The sequence below is a fragment of the Narcine bancroftii genome, chromosome 4, assembly GCF_036971445.1.
Source record: "Narcine bancroftii isolate sNarBan1 chromosome 4, sNarBan1.hap1, whole genome shotgun sequence".
NCBI classification, from domain to species: domain Eukaryota; kingdom Metazoa; phylum Chordata; class Chondrichthyes; order Torpediniformes; family Narcinidae; genus Narcine; species Narcine bancroftii.
In genome coordinates, this window is record NC_091472.1 from 223,367,940 (window position 1) to 223,386,124 (window position 18,185).

At 43.8% G+C, this 18,185-nt stretch overlaps 1 protein-coding gene and 1 long non-coding RNA gene across 7 annotated transcripts in view; one reads left to right on the forward strand and one right to left on the reverse strand.

Moving 5' to 3' along the window:
* The window catches only part of kansl1l (KAT8 regulatory NSL complex subunit 1-like), a 118,925-nt gene extending 109,895 nt beyond the window's left edge, over positions 1-9,030 (reverse strand). For 4 of the 5 annotated variants that reach the window (XM_069934057.1, XM_069934058.1, XM_069934055.1 and 1 more), the window contains exons 1-2: positions 8,722-9,030; positions 4,579-5,775 (exon numbers count right to left, since the gene is read on the reverse strand). In XM_069934057.1, coding sequence (XP_069790158.1) covers positions 4,579-5,732 — 1,154 coding nt within the window. In that variant the 5' untranslated portion in view covers positions 5,733-5,775; positions 8,722-9,030. The remainder of the gene's footprint in view (positions 1-4,578; positions 5,776-8,721) is intronic. The other variant, XM_069934054.1, reaches the window with a different exon arrangement.
* A 675-nt stretch (positions 9,031-9,705) lies between these two features.
* LOC138761630 (uncharacterized) overlaps positions 9,706-18,185 on the forward strand; it is a 36,918-nt gene continuing 28,438 nt past the window's right edge. Inside the window, exon 1 of one of the 2 annotated variants that reach the window (XR_011356401.1) lies at positions 9,706-10,355. This is a non-coding gene — a long non-coding RNA (uncharacterized lncRNA). The remainder of the gene's footprint in view (positions 10,356-18,185) is intronic. The other variant, XR_011356400.1, reaches the window with a different exon arrangement.

Consider the following 18,185-nt stretch of genomic DNA (forward strand, 5'->3'; position numbering starts at 1 on the left):
TCTGAAAGGACAATGAACCACAGGCACTAGCTCAGTTTTCTTCTTGCACTAATTTTTTAATGCAATTTACAGCAATTTTGGATCTGTAATGCTGCCGCAAAACAATGAATTTTATAATAGAAGGTAAGGTAATAGAAGCTTGCATGACTAGATTGATCATGAATTTAGTCAAAAATCAGACAGGAGTCCAGGAGAAACAGAACATGACAGCACAGTAGAGGCCCTTTGCCCCATGACATTGTGCTGATCTGTATAAACTTACTAAATAATTGAAACCTTTTCTATTTCACACCCACAACCCTCTATTCTTTTTGTATCCATGTGCCAAAGAGTCTTTTAACTGCCCCGATTGTGTCAGCCTCCTCCACCACCACACCAAGCAATGCATTCCAGGCAAACCCCTACTCCATGTAAATAAAAACACCATCAATATCGCTCATGAACTTTCCTCTTGCACCAGGAAAAAGGTGCCAGCTCTTATAATCTTGTCTACCTGTGTTGAGTCATCTCTCATACTTGAGCTACACCATTACCTTGATACTCTTGAACTCAATCTCCTAATAAAGCCCAGCATATCATAATCTTTCCTATCCTATCAACCTGTGCAGCAAACTTGAGCAATCTTTGGATTTGGACCCCAAGATCCCTGTTCTTCCACACCTGTTATCCTACAAAGTTTGCAGGAAAGAGCTTAGCAGGGCATTTGGAAGGCCAAAAGGGGCCATTGAGCAGGAATTTTAACAGTCCAATGGAGTTTTGCAAGTATAAAACTGGGGTAAATTTAGGCATATAGCAAGGCATGAGATACAAGAGGTGAGAAATTAAGATGTTTTCTCTAAAGCATAACAGGCTGAGGCCCCCTCCCCCATACACTACCTCAGGGTAAAAATGACATACCAGATACATGTTTCAGGTCAAGGGGTTGAAGGCAAGTTTTAGTTTAGTGGTATACAGTTTGCTCCAGACACCTGGGATAGTGGTGAAAGTAAATATGACAGTAGCATTCAAGAGGTTTCTAGATAGAAACGAGTATGCAGGGAATAGAGGGATACAAATCATGAGCAAGCAACAGAATTTAATTTGCTCGCTCTGAGGCGCCTGCAAGCTCACACCAAGACACAAGAGCAACTTGTCCGTGAACTACTCTTTGCAGATGATGCCGCTTTAGTTGCCCATTCAGAGCCAGCTCTTCAGCACTTGACATCCTGTTTTGCGGAAACTGCCAAAATGTTTGGCCTGGAAGAAAACTGAGGTCCTCCATCAGCCAACTCCCCACCATGACTACCAGCCCCCCCACAACTCCATCGAGCACACAAAACTCAAAACGGTCAACCAGTTTACCTATCTCGGCTGCACCATTTCATCAGATGCAAGGATCGACAACGAGATAGACAACACTCGCCAAGGCAAATAGCGCCTTTGGAAGACTACACAAGAGTCTGGAAAAACAACCAACTGAACAACCTCACAAAGATTAGCGTATACAGAGCCGTTGTCATACCCACACTCCTGTTCGGCTCTGAATCATGCGTCCTCTACCAGCATCACCTACGGCTCCTAGAACGCTTCCACCAGCGTTGTCTCCGCTCCATCCTCAACATTCATTGGAGCGACTTCATCCCTAACATCGAAGTACTAGAGATGGCAGAGGCCGACAGCATCGAATCCACGCTGCTGAAGATCCAACTGCGCTGGGTAGGCCACGTCTCCAGAATGGAGGACCATCGCCTTCCCAAGATCGTGTTATATGGCAAACTCTCCACTGGCCACCATGACAGAGGTGCACCAAAGAGGTACAAGGACTGCCTAAAGAAATCTCTTGGTGCCTGCCACATTGACCACCGCTAGTGGGCTGATATCACCTCAAACCGTGCATCTTGGCGCCTCACAGTTCAGCGGGCAACAACCTCCTTTGAAGAAGACCGCAGAGCCCACCTCACTGACAAAAGACAAAGGAGGAAAAACCCAACACCCAACCCCAACCAACCAATTTTCCCCTGCAACCGTGTCTGCCTGTCCCGCATCGAACTTGTCAGCCATAAACGAGCCTGCAGTTGACGTGGACATTACCTCTCCATAAATCTTCGTCGGCAAAGCCAAGCCAAAGAAAGAAAAATCTAGGAAGTATCCTGGTAAACCTTTTCTCTACCCTTTCCAGCATCTCCATAGCCTTTCTCAAATGGGGCATCAGAATGGCACATCACAAAGTGCAGCCGAACCAAAGTTTTATATAGCTGCAATACAACTTCTTTACATTTATACCCATTTCCACCCCCAATAAAGCCTAGAATAACATATGCCTTCTTTACCAGCCTATTTATTTGTGTAGCTACTTTCACTGAGCTGTGGATTTGGACCTCCAAATCCCCTTACACACCAATAGAGATTCCTCTTGCATTTGAATTCCCAAAGTGCCACACCTCACTTGTCGGGATTAAACTCCATCTGCCATTTTTCTGCTCATATTTGATCCATACCTTTTTGTATTCTTTAATAATCCTCTGCACTGTCTACAACTCCAATCTTTGTATCATCTGAAAACTTACTAACCAACCCATCTACTTTTTCGTCTAAGTTATTCACATACGTCACAAGTAACAAGGGTCCCAACACCCATTCCTAGGACACACAACTAGTCACAGGCCTCCAACCCAAATAACAGCCTTCCACCACTACCCTATGTTTTCCATAACCTAATTTCATATTCAAACTATTAACTCACCTTGGATTCAGGCATCTGCACCTTCTGAATCAACCTATCATGAGTGACCTTGACCAACATTAGTAAAATCCATGTAGACAACATCTACTTCTACCGTCAACAACCACCGTTATCACCTAAAAATCAATTAAATTGGTAAATGACCTGCCTCTCAAAACCATATTGTCTGTCCTTAGTCTGATCATGACTTTCCAAATGTGCACAAATCCCAACTCCAATAGCTTCTCTACCACTTATGGGCTTGTTGGCCTGTACGTTCCTGGATTATCTTGTTTCCCCTTCTTGAACAAAGGTGCCTTAGCCACTGTCCACACCTTTGGGGCTTCTGTCACCAGTGAGAATGCAAAGATCTTTGTCAGTCATGGCAATTTCTTCATTTGCCTCTTTCAATAACCATGAATATATCCTGTGCTCACGAGGTTTGTCCACCTTAATGAACCTCAAAAGATCCATCACCACTTTTCTTGAAATGAACTTGTATATCAGCATTCTCTGCATTATGCTCAGTCACTGTCCATGACTAAGTAAAGACTAATACAAAGAATTCATTTAGTACTTCTCCAACCTCCTCTGATTCCAAATATAGATTCCCTCCTTTGACCTTGAGTAGTCCCATCCTTGCCTTAGTCATCATGTTTTTAATGCAAGTAGAAAATGCCTTCAATCTTGCTTACCAAGAATATTTCATAGCCTTTTTTGGCTTCCCCAATTCCTTTTTGGGCCGTCCCTACAATCTTTATATTCCTCCAGAGCCTTGTCTGATTGCAGGCAGCTTTCTCAACCTTACATACTGTATACCTTTTTCTTTTTGACTAATTTCATGACCACTCTCATCATCCAAAGTTCTCTTACTTTCCCATCCTTGTCCTCCTTTCGCAATGGAACACACTGATCCTGGACTCTTAATTAGTTGTTCATCAAACTACTGCATGTCTTTTGTGAGCTTGCCCAGTAACAACTGCTCCCAATCAACTTCCCCCAGCTCCTGTTTAATCATGTCATAACTTGCCCTCCCCCAATTTAACACTTTTCTACAAGCTTATTGTTGTTTATAATTATGAAAGTAAAGGAAGAGTGATCACTAATCCCAAAGTGTTTCCCCATTGAAACTCCGTTCGCCTGGCTGGGATCATTTGCATTGCATGATCGTTCCAGTTGGACCATCTACAAACATGCTCTGCTTCTTGGCACACTTAAATTCTGCCAAAGCTTCTGGCACTAAAAACAACCCAGTCAATATTGGGGAAATTAAAGACTCCACTACAACCCCATTGCTTTTGCAAATTTCCATAATCTTTATTACACATCTCCTAAAAGTAATGGGGTGTGGGGCTATAATATAGCCCTACAGTGATTGCACCTTTATTTCAAATTTCTACCCACACTGCCTCAGAAGTCGAGCCCACCATTAGCTCTGAAGGCAACTGAGACACTTTCCCCGATTAACAGTGCTATGCCACCACCTTTTACCTCCTCTATCCCATCTAAAACAATGAAACTCAGGGATATTGAATTCTCATTCCTGCCCCTCTTGCAGCCATGTTTCCACAACATAATTCCAAGTTCCCAAGCTCATCTGCCTTTCCCACAATACTTGCACTAAAATTAACTGTCAACACAATTACCCCTCAGTCTTGCTGTGACCATTCACCCATTCCTCTTGTCCTTCCTTTCAGGCTTGGTTTCCCCAGCATCTGCCATCCTCTCAACTTCTTCACTTGCTGCCCAGGATTCCAACCACGATCTAGTTTTAACTACAATGATAAATATCCTTTCCACTGATTGAAGCTGATCCATTCTCATGGAACTGATGATTGCTTAAGCAATTCTACTTACACAGAGATATTTCTACTTACACAGAGATGTTCCTCCTCAATGACATCTCTTCCACATCTGAATCCTCATCTGTGCTACAAACAGTGGCATCTGAATCCACATTTTCTTCAATATGCGAAAGCACCGCTTTAGAAAAATGACTATACTTGTAAAGTTCAGAAATGACGTGATTTGGAACTGATCCATTCTGCACACTGCCATCATGCTTTATTTCATCCAAATTGGCAAGATTCGTTTTTGAGCTTTCAATTTTACCAAGTGCCTGCTGTCTTTGATAGCTCGATTCTATCAACTGCTGCATTTGGTGTTTAATATGATGCGTAATGTGTTTTGCCTGTATTATCTGCAGGCGGTTTTTAAGTCTGCTAGCCTTTTTGGCTAGTTTTTGCTGTCTGTCAAGGCACTCAAGCAGCTGAGCATTCCGTTCAATTTCTTGTATATTGGAATCACCAAGTTGTTTCTCTTTTTTCTGTTGGATCAATTGCCTGGAACAATTCCGTAAATTTTTAGCATGCATGGCAGCATTACTCCAAACTTCTCTTGGTTTCAACTCTGCGTTTTGATTTGAAGTTGTGTCAGTGAAAGCACCGAGGTTCATTGAAGTTGAAACACAGGCCATATTCATCTCTCCAGCATCAGTTAACATGTTCTTACACTTCAAAGAACTGTTTGTCTGGCAGTTCAAACTGGTCATGCCATTTTTATTACCATTTAGCTTTGCCTCAGGTACACCACATGTTTTGACAGTATTAAAAACAGATGTCTGCTTAATTCTATCATGTGTAAAGTTATTTTTGGTAGCAATGTTTGGTGAGTCTTTGCTGAACATTTTCTTACTTGAAAGATTTAAGTTTAATGACAGTTTGTCTATTAGAGAATTAGCACTAGTTAACATAGCTGTATTTTTTGGGATGGAGGTGTGCACTATTGTAGATCTATATGGTAAATTCTTCAAATCAGTTGGATCATGGCCAAGCGCATGTGCTGCACAAGGATTCGCCAATTGTGACCAAGCAGGCTGCGGGTCACAATTTCCATTCTGTTCTGCAATGGCATCATTCTTGCACACAAATGTGTCTGATTCAATGGAACTGGAAGGTAAAGATGATGATGACAGCTGGAATCCATGTCCTTCTGTAGCCGGTTCTGTGAGAGCAGGAGCCATTGCAGCCATGCAGTGTTGTCCCAATAGTCCAACTGCAACTACAATGCTGCACCTATGAAACAATAAATAAATTTCAATGGCAAAACAGAAAAAATTCCTGGTTGATAATTTTAAATTGCTCTACAAACAAACCAATTACTTTTAATGGCACAATATTTTAAACTGAGTCCAAACATTCTTCTGCAACTTTAATTTATTGTTAAATCATACACATTTTGCAAATAAAGTATCAAATTGGTAGTGGAATGAACAAATAACCAATTTATGCAGATAGATGAAGAATTATAAGTATAGAGGATAATTCCAAGGAAAGTAGTAATCAACCTCCAAATGATAACTAAAGTTGCAAACGAAACTATGCTCTCACAAACTTTAAATAACGTACAAAGCCCATCTACGAAACTATGCAGATGTGACTGGCACTCAAAGCTGCTATCAGGGTTTTGTCCAGTGTTGGCCAGGGCAGAATAATAAAATTTCTCAAGGTTTAAAAAAAACCGGAAGCCTAGTGAAAAATGTCACTACCATGAATGCTCGGATTTTCTCAAAAATCATGAAATTAAGTGGAGAAATGGTGCCGAGATACAAAACCATGGTCCAATGCAGCGATAGAACATGCTTGAAATGCCTTTTATTGTTATGATGGTTTTCTCATATTTTTAACATTTGGCTCAGCAATCCTATTTGGTCTCTTGCATGCCTGTTAACCCTTTCTCTCCTCCCTTTCACAATTTATACACCTCCAGTGACCAATTTACAGTAACCAACTGACCCAACACATCCATGGAATCATGTGGAAAGTCCACACACAAAGTGCACACTCACACACAGCACTAGAGATCAAGTCCAAACCTGGATTGACAGAGCTGCAAGGCACCAGCTCCATTTGATGCACCATTATTTGGTCCACTTAATACTTTACCATAAAACATAGCCCATTGATTTTTTTTTTTTTAAACTTAATTATGCCAAACAAGTGCACTTTTTATTCCAGGAATAAATTCATTCTGATCTTCAGCTGCTGAAGAACAAGAACTCAAGTTTACAATTCAGCATTCTTGACAATTTATTATGCTAATCTGCCATGGCTCAACTTCCCTTCAATTCCCCCATTTTGTTATTACCCAAGTATCAATCCTAGCCTTAAACACACATGACTACATTTACCTTGCAGTCACAGGGAATCTCAAAAATTTCAAACATCTATGCAAGGTAATTTCTCATCTGGTTCTAGAATCATAATCAGGAATAAACAGTTATTTAGAGTCAACCCTGCCAAATTCAATGTTTATGTTTCCCCAAGATCCTTTTAAGCCTTACAACGTGTTCTGTAGTTTATCTTCACTAGACAATTGCAGTCACAACCCACCTCCCACATTTCAGGAATCAGTTCATTCCTTGTATTTATTAAGGAAAAAAATCCCAATGTGAACACTCAAAAGTGTTGCATCACTGTCTGGAACGGAGGTGTTAATGCTCAGATCAAGAAAAAGCTCCAGAGTGCTGTTAACTCAGTCTGTGACATGAAGGGCACCAGATTTTGCTCCATCAAGGACATCTACACGAGGCTGTGTCTTAAGAAAGCAGCCTCAAGGACCCTCACCACTCTGCTACCATCAAGAAAAAGGTAGAGAAGCCTGAAGACAAGCACTCAGCTGCAGCTTCTTCTCTACTGCCATCAGATCCCTGAATGATCAAAGAACCTTACTTTAACTTTACATGCATTATTTTTTTTGTTAAGGTGGTTTATATGATGCTGCCACAAAACAACAAATTTCGTGACTTGTTCATGACATTAAATTCTGATTCTGAGCCTAATGAGGCATTCTTTTTTTCAAAACAGTCCCTAATCCTCCCCTGCAACACATTAAATATAAATTTCCTGCAATCATAAGGAGACGGCTGCAACTAAACCAGTGGTTATCAAACTTTTTCTTTCTGCACACATATCACCTCAAGTGATGCTCTGTGATTAGTATGTGAATGGAAAGAAAACCACTGAACTAAACAATTCAACATTGACTCGTTACTCCCATATGGGGCACTCCAAAACAATTTTTGTATAAAAAAAATAATTATTTTTCTTTGGCTTGGCTTCGCGGACGAAGATTTATGGAGGGGTAATGTCCACGTCCGCTGCAGGCTCGTTAGTGGCTGATGTCCGATGCGGGACAGGCAGACACGGTTGCAGAGGTTGCAAGAGAAAATTGGTTGGGGTTGGGTGTTGGGTTTTTCCTCCTTTGTCTTTTGACAGTGAGGTGGGCTCTGCGGTCTTCTTCAAAGGAGGTTGCTGCCCGCCGAACTGTGAGGCGCCAAGATGCACGGTTGGAGGCGATATCAGCCCACTGGTGGTGGTTAATGTGGCAGGCACCAAGAGCTTTCTTGAGGCAGTCCTTTAATTATATAGTTGCATTATCACCATGACTGACCTTTTATCCCCCAATCCAGATTATACAATTTTAATTCCCAACTCAAAAAGTTCCAATCAAATTCACCACTACCTCATTTTCAAATGAACACCCTCATCTTATAAGGCAAGATACTGTGCACTCAGCAGCAGAGGGACAGCTTCTTCCCCCTCTTACCAGCAGAGCCCTGAATGATCAATGAACCACAGACACTGCCTTACTTTGACTTTACATGCACTATTTTGATGCACTGTAGTGATGCTGCCACCGAACAACGAATTTCCTGACAATAAATTGATTCTGAAAAAAATTCAGCAAATGTTACTGCAAGAAAGGTCGCCAAAGGAGATTTAGGATTGCGTTTTGCATAATGACAGGTTAAAAGTTAATCAAATCGCTTGATGCATCTGACCCCATTTTGAAGACTGCTTCAACTAAGTTCAAAAGTCAAAACGTCCCCTCCCCTCCCATTTCCCAGTCTAACCGAGCCTAGGCCGGCAGCAGACTACCCGCCCACCCCGCCAGCGACCGGCCGCTCCACCAACGCGGAATGAAGGCGGCCGCCAGCGAGGACGTGGATTAAATCTTACCACGTGACTCCGCGCAGCCCCGCCCCCGGGCTCCGCACCACGAGCTGCAGAGGCGAAAAAAACGAACGTGTCTCCGTCGCCCTTGACTCCTCCGCGCATAAACATCCAGCTACTTCGATCTCGTCCGACCCCAAATTATTCAATTCTCGTCAACAAAATCTTGGTTATACGACGAAAAGATCCATGTTCTCCTAAGCCGTGAGAGAGAGAAAGCAGCCCGTTGTTGCCGTACACACAGAAATGGCGCCCGCTTCTACTCCACCAGGACCGTCCTTTACCGCCAGCACCCGTCGTTATCTTCAACTCGCGCTCGTCACCGCGCTTTTAGCAGTAGGCGGGACAAACAAGCCGTGACGCGCGCTGATTGATGCCCCGCCCGAGCCAGTAACGAGACACCTTCCCGCCACGTGATGCCGGGACTCACCCAATTGCGAAGCGCGGGATCTGCCAATCACCGTCCGCGGACGCATGTCCCGCCCTCTCCGCTTCCATCTGAATGAGCTGCACAGGTGGAGCCGCACTTGACAGCGCTGTTCAATGACCTGAATGATACCGCCTCCCACCCGCTCTCCCTGCGCGCTCAGTGTCGAGAAACGCCAGCGCGTTCCAACGATCTGACTTGGCCCCAGCATCTGCAGACCTTGTGGCTTCGTTTTGCATTTTCGGAAAGGCAACATATTTCCCACCACATCGGCCAATGAGCATTACCTAGGCGTGTTATGTTACAAATCTGTGCGAAAATCATCGCCACAGAACCAACATGTGATTGGTCGGACATTTAGTTTGCCAATTCGACTAACTTTCCATTATTTTCGCGAAATGTGTGATTTGATTTTAGCCTTTAAAACATTCCAGCAGCCCGCGATAATGCTCATTAAAACAGACAATTCTTTCATTACCCTTGGAAAGTGTTACATTTTCAGGAAATTGTGTTACGTGGTCCATGGACAATCTACATCACATTTACAGTGGGAAAACTTCGGGTGAACGTCGAAGTTTTTTAATGGGCGGACTCCACTCCACTCCACACACCGCGGGAGGATGCCCCACTCCGTCAGTCCAGGCACTGGGAAGGAAGGAGGCAGAAGCGGTCAAATTCATCCTCCCAAAAACTTGAACCTGTTTCAATCGTCTAGTTTCATATTTTGGGGGCTCAAATGAAATCACGAAAACTTTATTCCACTGATTGTCACAATTCATGTTTCCTTACGAAAAGAAGCGCTTAGCGTATTAGAAATTATCAGGAATGAGGAGCGAATAGAAGTCTTATTTTGACTTCAATTTCTCAACTCGGCCTCTCTGAAGCATCCTTGACCAGAGCTTTTCGGCTCTATTGACAGCCAATGGATTTCGGTGAATTCCGTTAAAGAACAAAGCATCAAACCCAGTCGTTCCTAATATCGGTTCAAACCTATCGCTCCACCGCCTGATTCTTCGAATCAAACTTCAAGGTCCAGATACAAAACCAAGAGAAAAAAAAATCCACTCAACAAACGAAGTCATTTTGTCTACTCAAGGATCTCGTTGGCGATCTATTAATGGGTTTTCTCTATTAAGTCGTTAGGAGTGCTTTACTAGCTGACCAAGGCGGCCGGGCTGACGAGCTTTCGCACGCCTGAAGAAGAGTATTGAAGGTGACTATGTTTATTCTTCCGTTCGGTAGGGAAGAGAAAGGTAGATGCTCCTGAAGATGCTGTGTACAGAGGGGCCGGGATGTCTTGGTAGATGACGCAAACGTTTTCACATACATGTATAACTAATTTGGAAAGTGTGAGAATAAGTTGATGCTCACCCACTATATAAACTGCCATTTTTTAGATTTCTACATCTTTAAGTATTCCCTATGCCATAGGTGCTCTGTGATTGGTAAGGGATTGCTTAAGGTGGTATGTGGGTGGGAAGAAAAAGTTTGAAAATCACTCTTTTAATCATACCAAATTGACTCGTTATGTGCACGGTTTCATAACTCCAAAGGAAATGGAAATCGGACAATTTTTCTCAAGCAAGATATTTCAGTAACAATCGGTCTAGAGCGGTGATTGTCAACCTTCCCTTCCCACTCACGTACCACCTTAAGTAATCCCTTTGTAATCACAGAGCACTGATGGCATAGGGATTACTTAAAGTGGTATGTAAGTGTAAAGAGAAAGGTTGAGAACCACTGGTATACATCAATACTTGCAGTAGAGCTGCCGCTCTCAACAATAGGGGTCCAGGAATGTGTGTACATACCCCTGCAGGGACCATGTTTACAAGAGCCACCTCCCAATGATCAGGGGTCCAGGATGGTGTGTTGAACCCCTGCTTAATAGTGTGTGAATGTCTGCCTCACCTGTATGAATTAGCAATTGTGTACTTTCTAACATTCTCCCATTGGGATTTTCCCACGTTCCTTTATAAATTGTGTGCATGTTTTATTAAATTGTGTGCGTATTTTCCCATGCTCTTTTATTAATAGTTGTGTTTTATTCCCACTATGATTTTCTCACACTCTTCTATTAATAGTTGTGTTAATAAAAGTTACATATGATTGCAAACCCTTATGTCCAAACTCATCTTTCTGTGAACCCACCGAACCTCAGACTTTCTCAATGTTACACTTGTCTGCCATTTCCTGGTGGATCTATATCTATTCTCACCTTTCTTTTGCTCTTTATATACTTGAAGAATCTTTTTGTGTCCTAGTGGCATGTAGCATTAAATACAAAGAGATAGAGTAAACATATGCTCAGCTAAAATTAGGCAAAGGGCCATTAGACAGGTGGATTTTGTAGGAATCCATCTTTTAATATTCTGTGGTCAGTTTCAGGCCATAATCAAGATCTAATCTTTTCAAGCAAGAAAGATAATAAATTGTCACTTTGCTATTTTCAGCATGTTTTCAGCCTTTACCAATTTCATTTGACCATTTTTTCATTAAATTATTTTCTGAGATTCATGATCATTTGCTAACAGCAGTTGATTTGGCTACTGAGACCATCATTTAGTCCAGTCAGGCTGCTTGATCAAGCTCAGATCATATTATCTTCACATAGTGAAGGAGTTGCTTGGATATTCCATAGGATAATTTAAGACAGCATGCACCCACAATGTTTTGGAAAAGATTACATTTACATTTAAAATTTTAAAAACCTTCCTGCCCTGAATAGGTGTTGGAAGTTTGGTTTTTAGCATGGTCCTCATGTCTATTAGCAACCTTTTCTATTCTCAGATTTTTTTAAAAATGAGGTCCTACTGCCATATCATGGCTTGAGCTTCCTGAGAAGACTGAAGTGGGCAAAGCTACCAGCCACCATTATGACAACTTTCTATGGGAGCTCTATCACAGGAGTCCTGGCCAGCTGCATCACAGTGTGGAGCGGTTGCTGCAGAGAATTGGATCGGAGATCTATACACAGGACCATAAGAACAGCAGAGAGGATCACTAGGGTCTCACCCGTCCACTTGATGTGATCTACTGGATCATTGTCTGAAGAGGGCTCACAAAATTGTTAAGGACCCCTACCACCCTGCACACAGCATCTTCCAGCTGCACCTGTCAGGAAAGAGATACAGGAGCATCAGAGCCAGAACCATGAGGCTGAGGAACAGCTTCTTCCCACGGGCAGTGAGGATGCTAAATGATTGATGACCTGCTCATACAGTCCCTCAGAGATTCTACTATTTAGTTATTAATATAAATCACTTGTAAATTTGTGCTATGTCTACACAGTATAAGTATTTGCATGTTTTTGTACCAAGGACTGAAGAACACTGCTTCGTCCACTTGTACTTATACAATTGTATGATTTAAAAAAAAAACTTGAACTTGAATCACTGCTCTCTGATTTACTAACTCAGGCTGCCAGATATGATAACTAGCTTGGACTAAGTTATCAATACAATAGAGTTCATTCACATTCCCCTGTGATATGCTGCAAGGCTGATCTGTGAAGTGTGATACAACACACACCGCCATACTCCTGTGTCACACTGACAGATATGCTTTATGTCAATATTTTCCTCTGCTCAATATTTTATCTTTCTTTTGTTCCATTCCTTGGTTTTTACATTAAATCACATCAATTATTTAACAAGTACTATATCATTAATTGGCCCAGCACCAGTGGCATTATTGAAATATTTTGCTTGAGAAAAATTGTCATTGGCCCATTTCCTTTGGAGTTATGAAACCATGCACATAACGAGTCAATGAAGGATGATTAAAACAGTGGTTATCAAACATTTTCTTCCCACAGACATACCACCTTCAGTAATCCCTTATTAATCACAGAGCATCTATGCCATAGAGATTACTGAACGTGGTATGTGAGTGGACAGAAAAAGTTTGAAAACCACTGCTTTAAAAGATATCTCAAAAATAATCTTCCCTTGGCACATTCCATCAAATTAATAGGATAACCATTTATTTCAGAAAGCAATTCATAATTAGACTGCCAAATAAAGAAACATGAAAGAAGAAATATTTTTTGTTCTAAAAGTCAAGGGTTAATCTTTTTGTTTTATTTCAATGAGGTATACCAGTGGTAAAATGCTTGCTTGTTTTAAAAAATCTTCGTTATATTAGTAGTCTCTCAATCAGTGATGAAAGGTGTCCCTTACAGTGCTCTCCCTAGTCACCAAACCCAGAGCAAAAAAAACTGGTAACAGAAAAAGTTGGAAACATACCGTAGATTCAGATATAGAGTTAAATGTAATTTTTTTTTTAATTTAGAGACATGGCATAATAACAGACAATGATGAAGCATCAATATGGTGGGTGCCTGGAATGTATTGCTGAGGTGGTGGTGGTACAATGGGGACACTTAAAAGATTCTTACATTGGCACATGGATGTAAGAGAAATAGAGGGTTATGGGTGTGCGATAGAGCCATAGAGCATTACAGCATAGAAACAGGCCCCTTTTCCCCTTCTAGTCTGTGCTGAACCTTTTTTTTGCCTCATCCCATTGAGCTGTACCCAGTCCATAGTCGTCCATACCTCTCCCATCTATGTACCTGTCCAAATTCTTCTTAAACATCAAAACTGAGCCCACATTCACCATTTCAGCTGGCAGCTCATTCCACATAGGAGAAGTTCCCCCTAAACTTTTTCCCCTTGCACTCTGTAATGCGCGTTGAAAGAACCAAAGACTTGTGGATCCAAACCATGGCTTTAATTAACTAAAAGACTAGAGCATATCACAAGTAGGTCGACAAGTCCAGAATGACCTGGTCTGGCTAGGAGCAATCCTTTAAGACCTGCCAGTAGGTGTGGTTACACTCTCAGCCAATCACAGTCATCCTACACTACAATCTGTACATATGTACATATACACATTGGTGATAGCATCTGTACTATCACATTCACCCCTTCTTTGAGAACTGACCACAGGGTGAATGGAGGTTAGGGGCTGTACCGGTCAGGGGGTCTGACCATCCGGTGTGACCGCCATGGTGCCGGAATTGGGGTCGCCGGAGTTGTATCAGCGGCAGGCTTTTAGGGTGCGGCCACTGCTTTGCTCACTTCCCCAACACCGTTGTCGACAGTCTGGCCTGAGCTGGTGGGGTGTTACTAGTCCCTCTGTTCAAGCACATGACTTGTTGATCCAAACCAAGGCTTTTATTAACTAAACGACTGGAGCATATCACAAGTAGGTCGACCAGTCCAGAATGGCCTGGTCTGGCTAGGAGCAATCCTTTAAGACCTGCACTCTCAGCCAATCACAGTCATCCTACACTACCATCTGTACATATGTACATATACACATTGGTGATAGAATCTGTACTATCACACACTCTCAACCTAAGTCCTCTGGTTTGTATCTCTCCTACTCTCAGTGGAAAAAGCCTACCTAGATTTACTCTGTCTGTCCCCCTCATAATTTTAAATACCTCAATCAAATCTCCCCTCATTCTTCTATGCTCCAGGGAATAAAGTCCTATCCTGTTTAACTTTACCTTGTAACTCAGTTCCTGAAGTTCAAGCAACATCCCAGTAAATCTTCTCTGCACTCTTTCCATCTTCTTAATATCTTTCCTGTAGTTAGGTGACAAAAACGGCACACAATTCTCCAAATTTGGCATTTCCAATGTCTTATACAACTTTACCATCCTAACTCCTGTACTCAATACTTTGATTTATGAAGGCCAATATGTCAAAAATTCTCTTTACAATCCTATCGACCTATGACTACACTTTCAGGGAATTGTGTGTCTGCATTCCCAGATCCCTCTGTTCTACCGCACTCCTCAGTGCCCTCCCATTTACTGTGAATGTCCTTTCTTGGTTTGTCCTTCCAAAATGCAACACCTCATTCTTGTCTGCATTAAATTCCATCTGCCTTTTTTCTAGCTAGTCCAGATTCTTCTGCAAGCTTTGAAAATCTTCTTCACTGTCACAAATGCCTCCAATCTTAGTGTCATCTGCAAACTTGCTGATTCAGTTTACCACATTATCATCCAGATCATTGATCTAGATGACAAACAACAATGGTCCCATTGCTGATTCCTGAGGCACACCACTAATCAGAGGCCTCCAGTCTGAGAAGCAAACCATCCACTACCACCCTCTGGCTTCTCCTGTCCAGCCATTGTTGAATCCAGTTCACTACTTCACCATGAATCCTAGTGTCTGAACCTTCCTGAATAACTTCCCATGCAACAGATTTCTGCAGCATGAAAATAGGACCTTTTACTCGACTTGTCCATGCCCATGAAAGCTCATTCTATTTGCCCACACCCTCTACACCAGGGGTGGCTAACCTTTTAATTTTTAATTTGGACATATAGCACAGTAACAGGCCATTTCAGCCAATGAGTCCATGCCGCCCAATTAACCTACAGCCCTGGTACGTACTCATTGGCTGAAATAGCCTGTTACCATGCTGTATGTCTAAATTTAAAATTAAAAGGTTGGCCACCCCTACCACATTTCCTGTCTCCATGTATTTTAAACATTTAATTGTACTTGCCTCTACCATTACCAATAAGATAGAAGCTAATTTCCCATGCCCACCAGCCCATGTGAAAAAAATGCCCCTCACATCCCCTGGGTCCAGGGTGGTCAGTGGTGTGGGTGGGAGGGTATCTGGGAGAGTGGGCGTGTAGGTGTGGAGTGGGTCTGTGGGGAGTAGGGCCCTCTGGAGAGGTGGCGAGAGGGTGTCAGCTACCCAGGGGATTCTGGATGGACCAGCGGTGCCTGGGATGGGGTGGGGTGGCCCCCTGTTGGTGCCAGGTCCCTGGTTGAGACAGTGTCCTCACGTCCATTGGGGTACCTGATGTAGGCATAATTTGGGTTTGAATGGAGGAGGTGCACCTTATTGACAGGGGGTCAGATTTGTGGGTCCTCGTGTGTTTGCAGATGGGTAATGGTCCCGGAGACATCTGCCATGCTAGTAGGGAGACATTAGTCGCTGATTTCCTGGGAAAGGAGTAAAGACGTTTGTGAGAGGTCTGATTGGTAGCCGTGCACAAGTGTGACATGGAGTGATTCGGGGAGGGCCTCTTGCCAATAGTTGATGACCAGCCTTTGGATCTCAGGGCCAGGAGGACTGTCTTCCAGATTGCCCCGTTTTCACATTCCACCTGCTGGTTGTCCCTGGGGTTATAGCTAGTCATGCAACTAGCCACGGAGCCTCGTACCACCAGGTATTGGTGCAGCTCCTCACTCATGAAGCTGGACCCCTGGTCACTGTGGATAAATGGTGAAGATCTGCGTCAGCACCTTGATAATGGTGGCTGTGGAGGTGACGGGGCAAGGGATGGTGAAAGGAAAACGGGAGTATTTGTCTATGACTGAGAGGAAATAGATGTTCTTATTCGTGGAAGGCAGTGGTCCCTTGAAGTCGATGCTGAGTCACTTAAAAGGACGAGTGGCCTTGACTACATGGGCCTGTGGTGGGTGAAGGAAGCACGGTTTGCACTCTGCACAGACCCTGCAGGACCAAGTCATGGTTCCGGGACTTAATTAAGTGGTACAGGCGCATGACGCCCAGGTGGCAAAGGTTGTCGTGCAGTTCCTAAAGCTGTTTAGACTGCACTGGTGCAGATCCGGGACAGGCTTCCCTGGCCCTTACTGAATGTGGCCAGCTCGACTCTCCAGCGCAAAATCTTGTCGTTTTTGAACTTGCCTCTGTGGATGGTGCTGAACATGAAATCCACTGTGTCTGGTCAGTTAGAAGGGTGAACCTTCTGCCAGCCAGGTAGTGGTACCAGTGACGGATTGCTTCCACATTGCCTGGGCCTCCTTTTAGATGGGAGAGTGTCCGAGCTCGGAATCGTGGAGGGTCCTGGAGAAAAAGACCACGGGTCTGCCCCCTTGATTGAGGATGGCAGCAAGGGCAACATCAGGGGCATGACACTCCACCTGGGGTGGTCTCATCCATGACATGCATCGTGGCATTGGCGACATCCTGTCTGATGCGGGCGAAGGCCACTTGTGCCTCTGCGGGGAGGAGAAAGGTGGTGGCTTGGGCCAGTGGGTGGACCTTGCCTGAGAAGCAGGGGACCCACTGGCAGTAGTAAGAGAATAGCCCTAGGCACCTGTGGAAGGCCTTGACCATGTGGGGGAGGGGCAGTTCCATTAGGGGGAACATCCATCCGGGGTCAGGACCGATGACACCATGTTCCACGCTGCATTCCAGGATGGTGAGGCAGGTGGGACTGAACACGCACTTCTCCCTGTTGTAAGTGAGGTTCAATGCCTCAGCCATCTGGAGAAATCTCTCCAGTTTTGCATCGTGGTCTTGCTGGTCATGGCTGCAGATGGTGACATTGTCCAGGGACGGGAAAGTCACTCTTAGGTTGTGCTGGTCTACCATGCGGTTCATCTCCCGCTGAAATATGGAGACTCCATTAGTGACCACAAATAGGACACACCGGAACTGGTAGAGGCATGCATCTGCCTCAAAGGTGGTATAAGGTTTATCCCGGGCATGGAAGGGGAGCTGATGGTAGGCTGACTTCAGGTCAATTGTGAAAAGGACCTTGTCGGCAAAGCAGGGCAGTGGGTAGGCATCCAGCTGGGTGTACTATAGTCGATGACCACCCTCAGTTTGCTGCCCGCTTTAATGACAAGTACTTGGGCTCTCCATGGGCTGGAGTGGCAATCTACAACTCCTTCCACCAGAAGGTGTCTCACCTTGTCATTGATAAAGGTCCTGTCAGCCGCACAGTAGCAGCAACTCTTGGCAGTTACGGGCTTCCAGTCGGGCGTTAGGTAGTTGAAGAGAGACTACAGGGCACCCTTAAGGTGGAGAGCCCACAGGTGGACTGGGGGTGGTCATTGGATTTTGTGCTGTGGATGGTGAGTGAGGGGGAGTGGGCAAGGGTGAGACTGTGGAGGTGAAACTGGAAGTCTAGTCCCAGGATAACCAGGGCACAGAGCTTGGGCATGACCAGGAGCCTAAACCCTTGGTATGTCTCCCCTCCACCACTGTCAAGTTCACCAAGCAGCACCCTAGTGTGGGCCGCGAAGGTGATAGC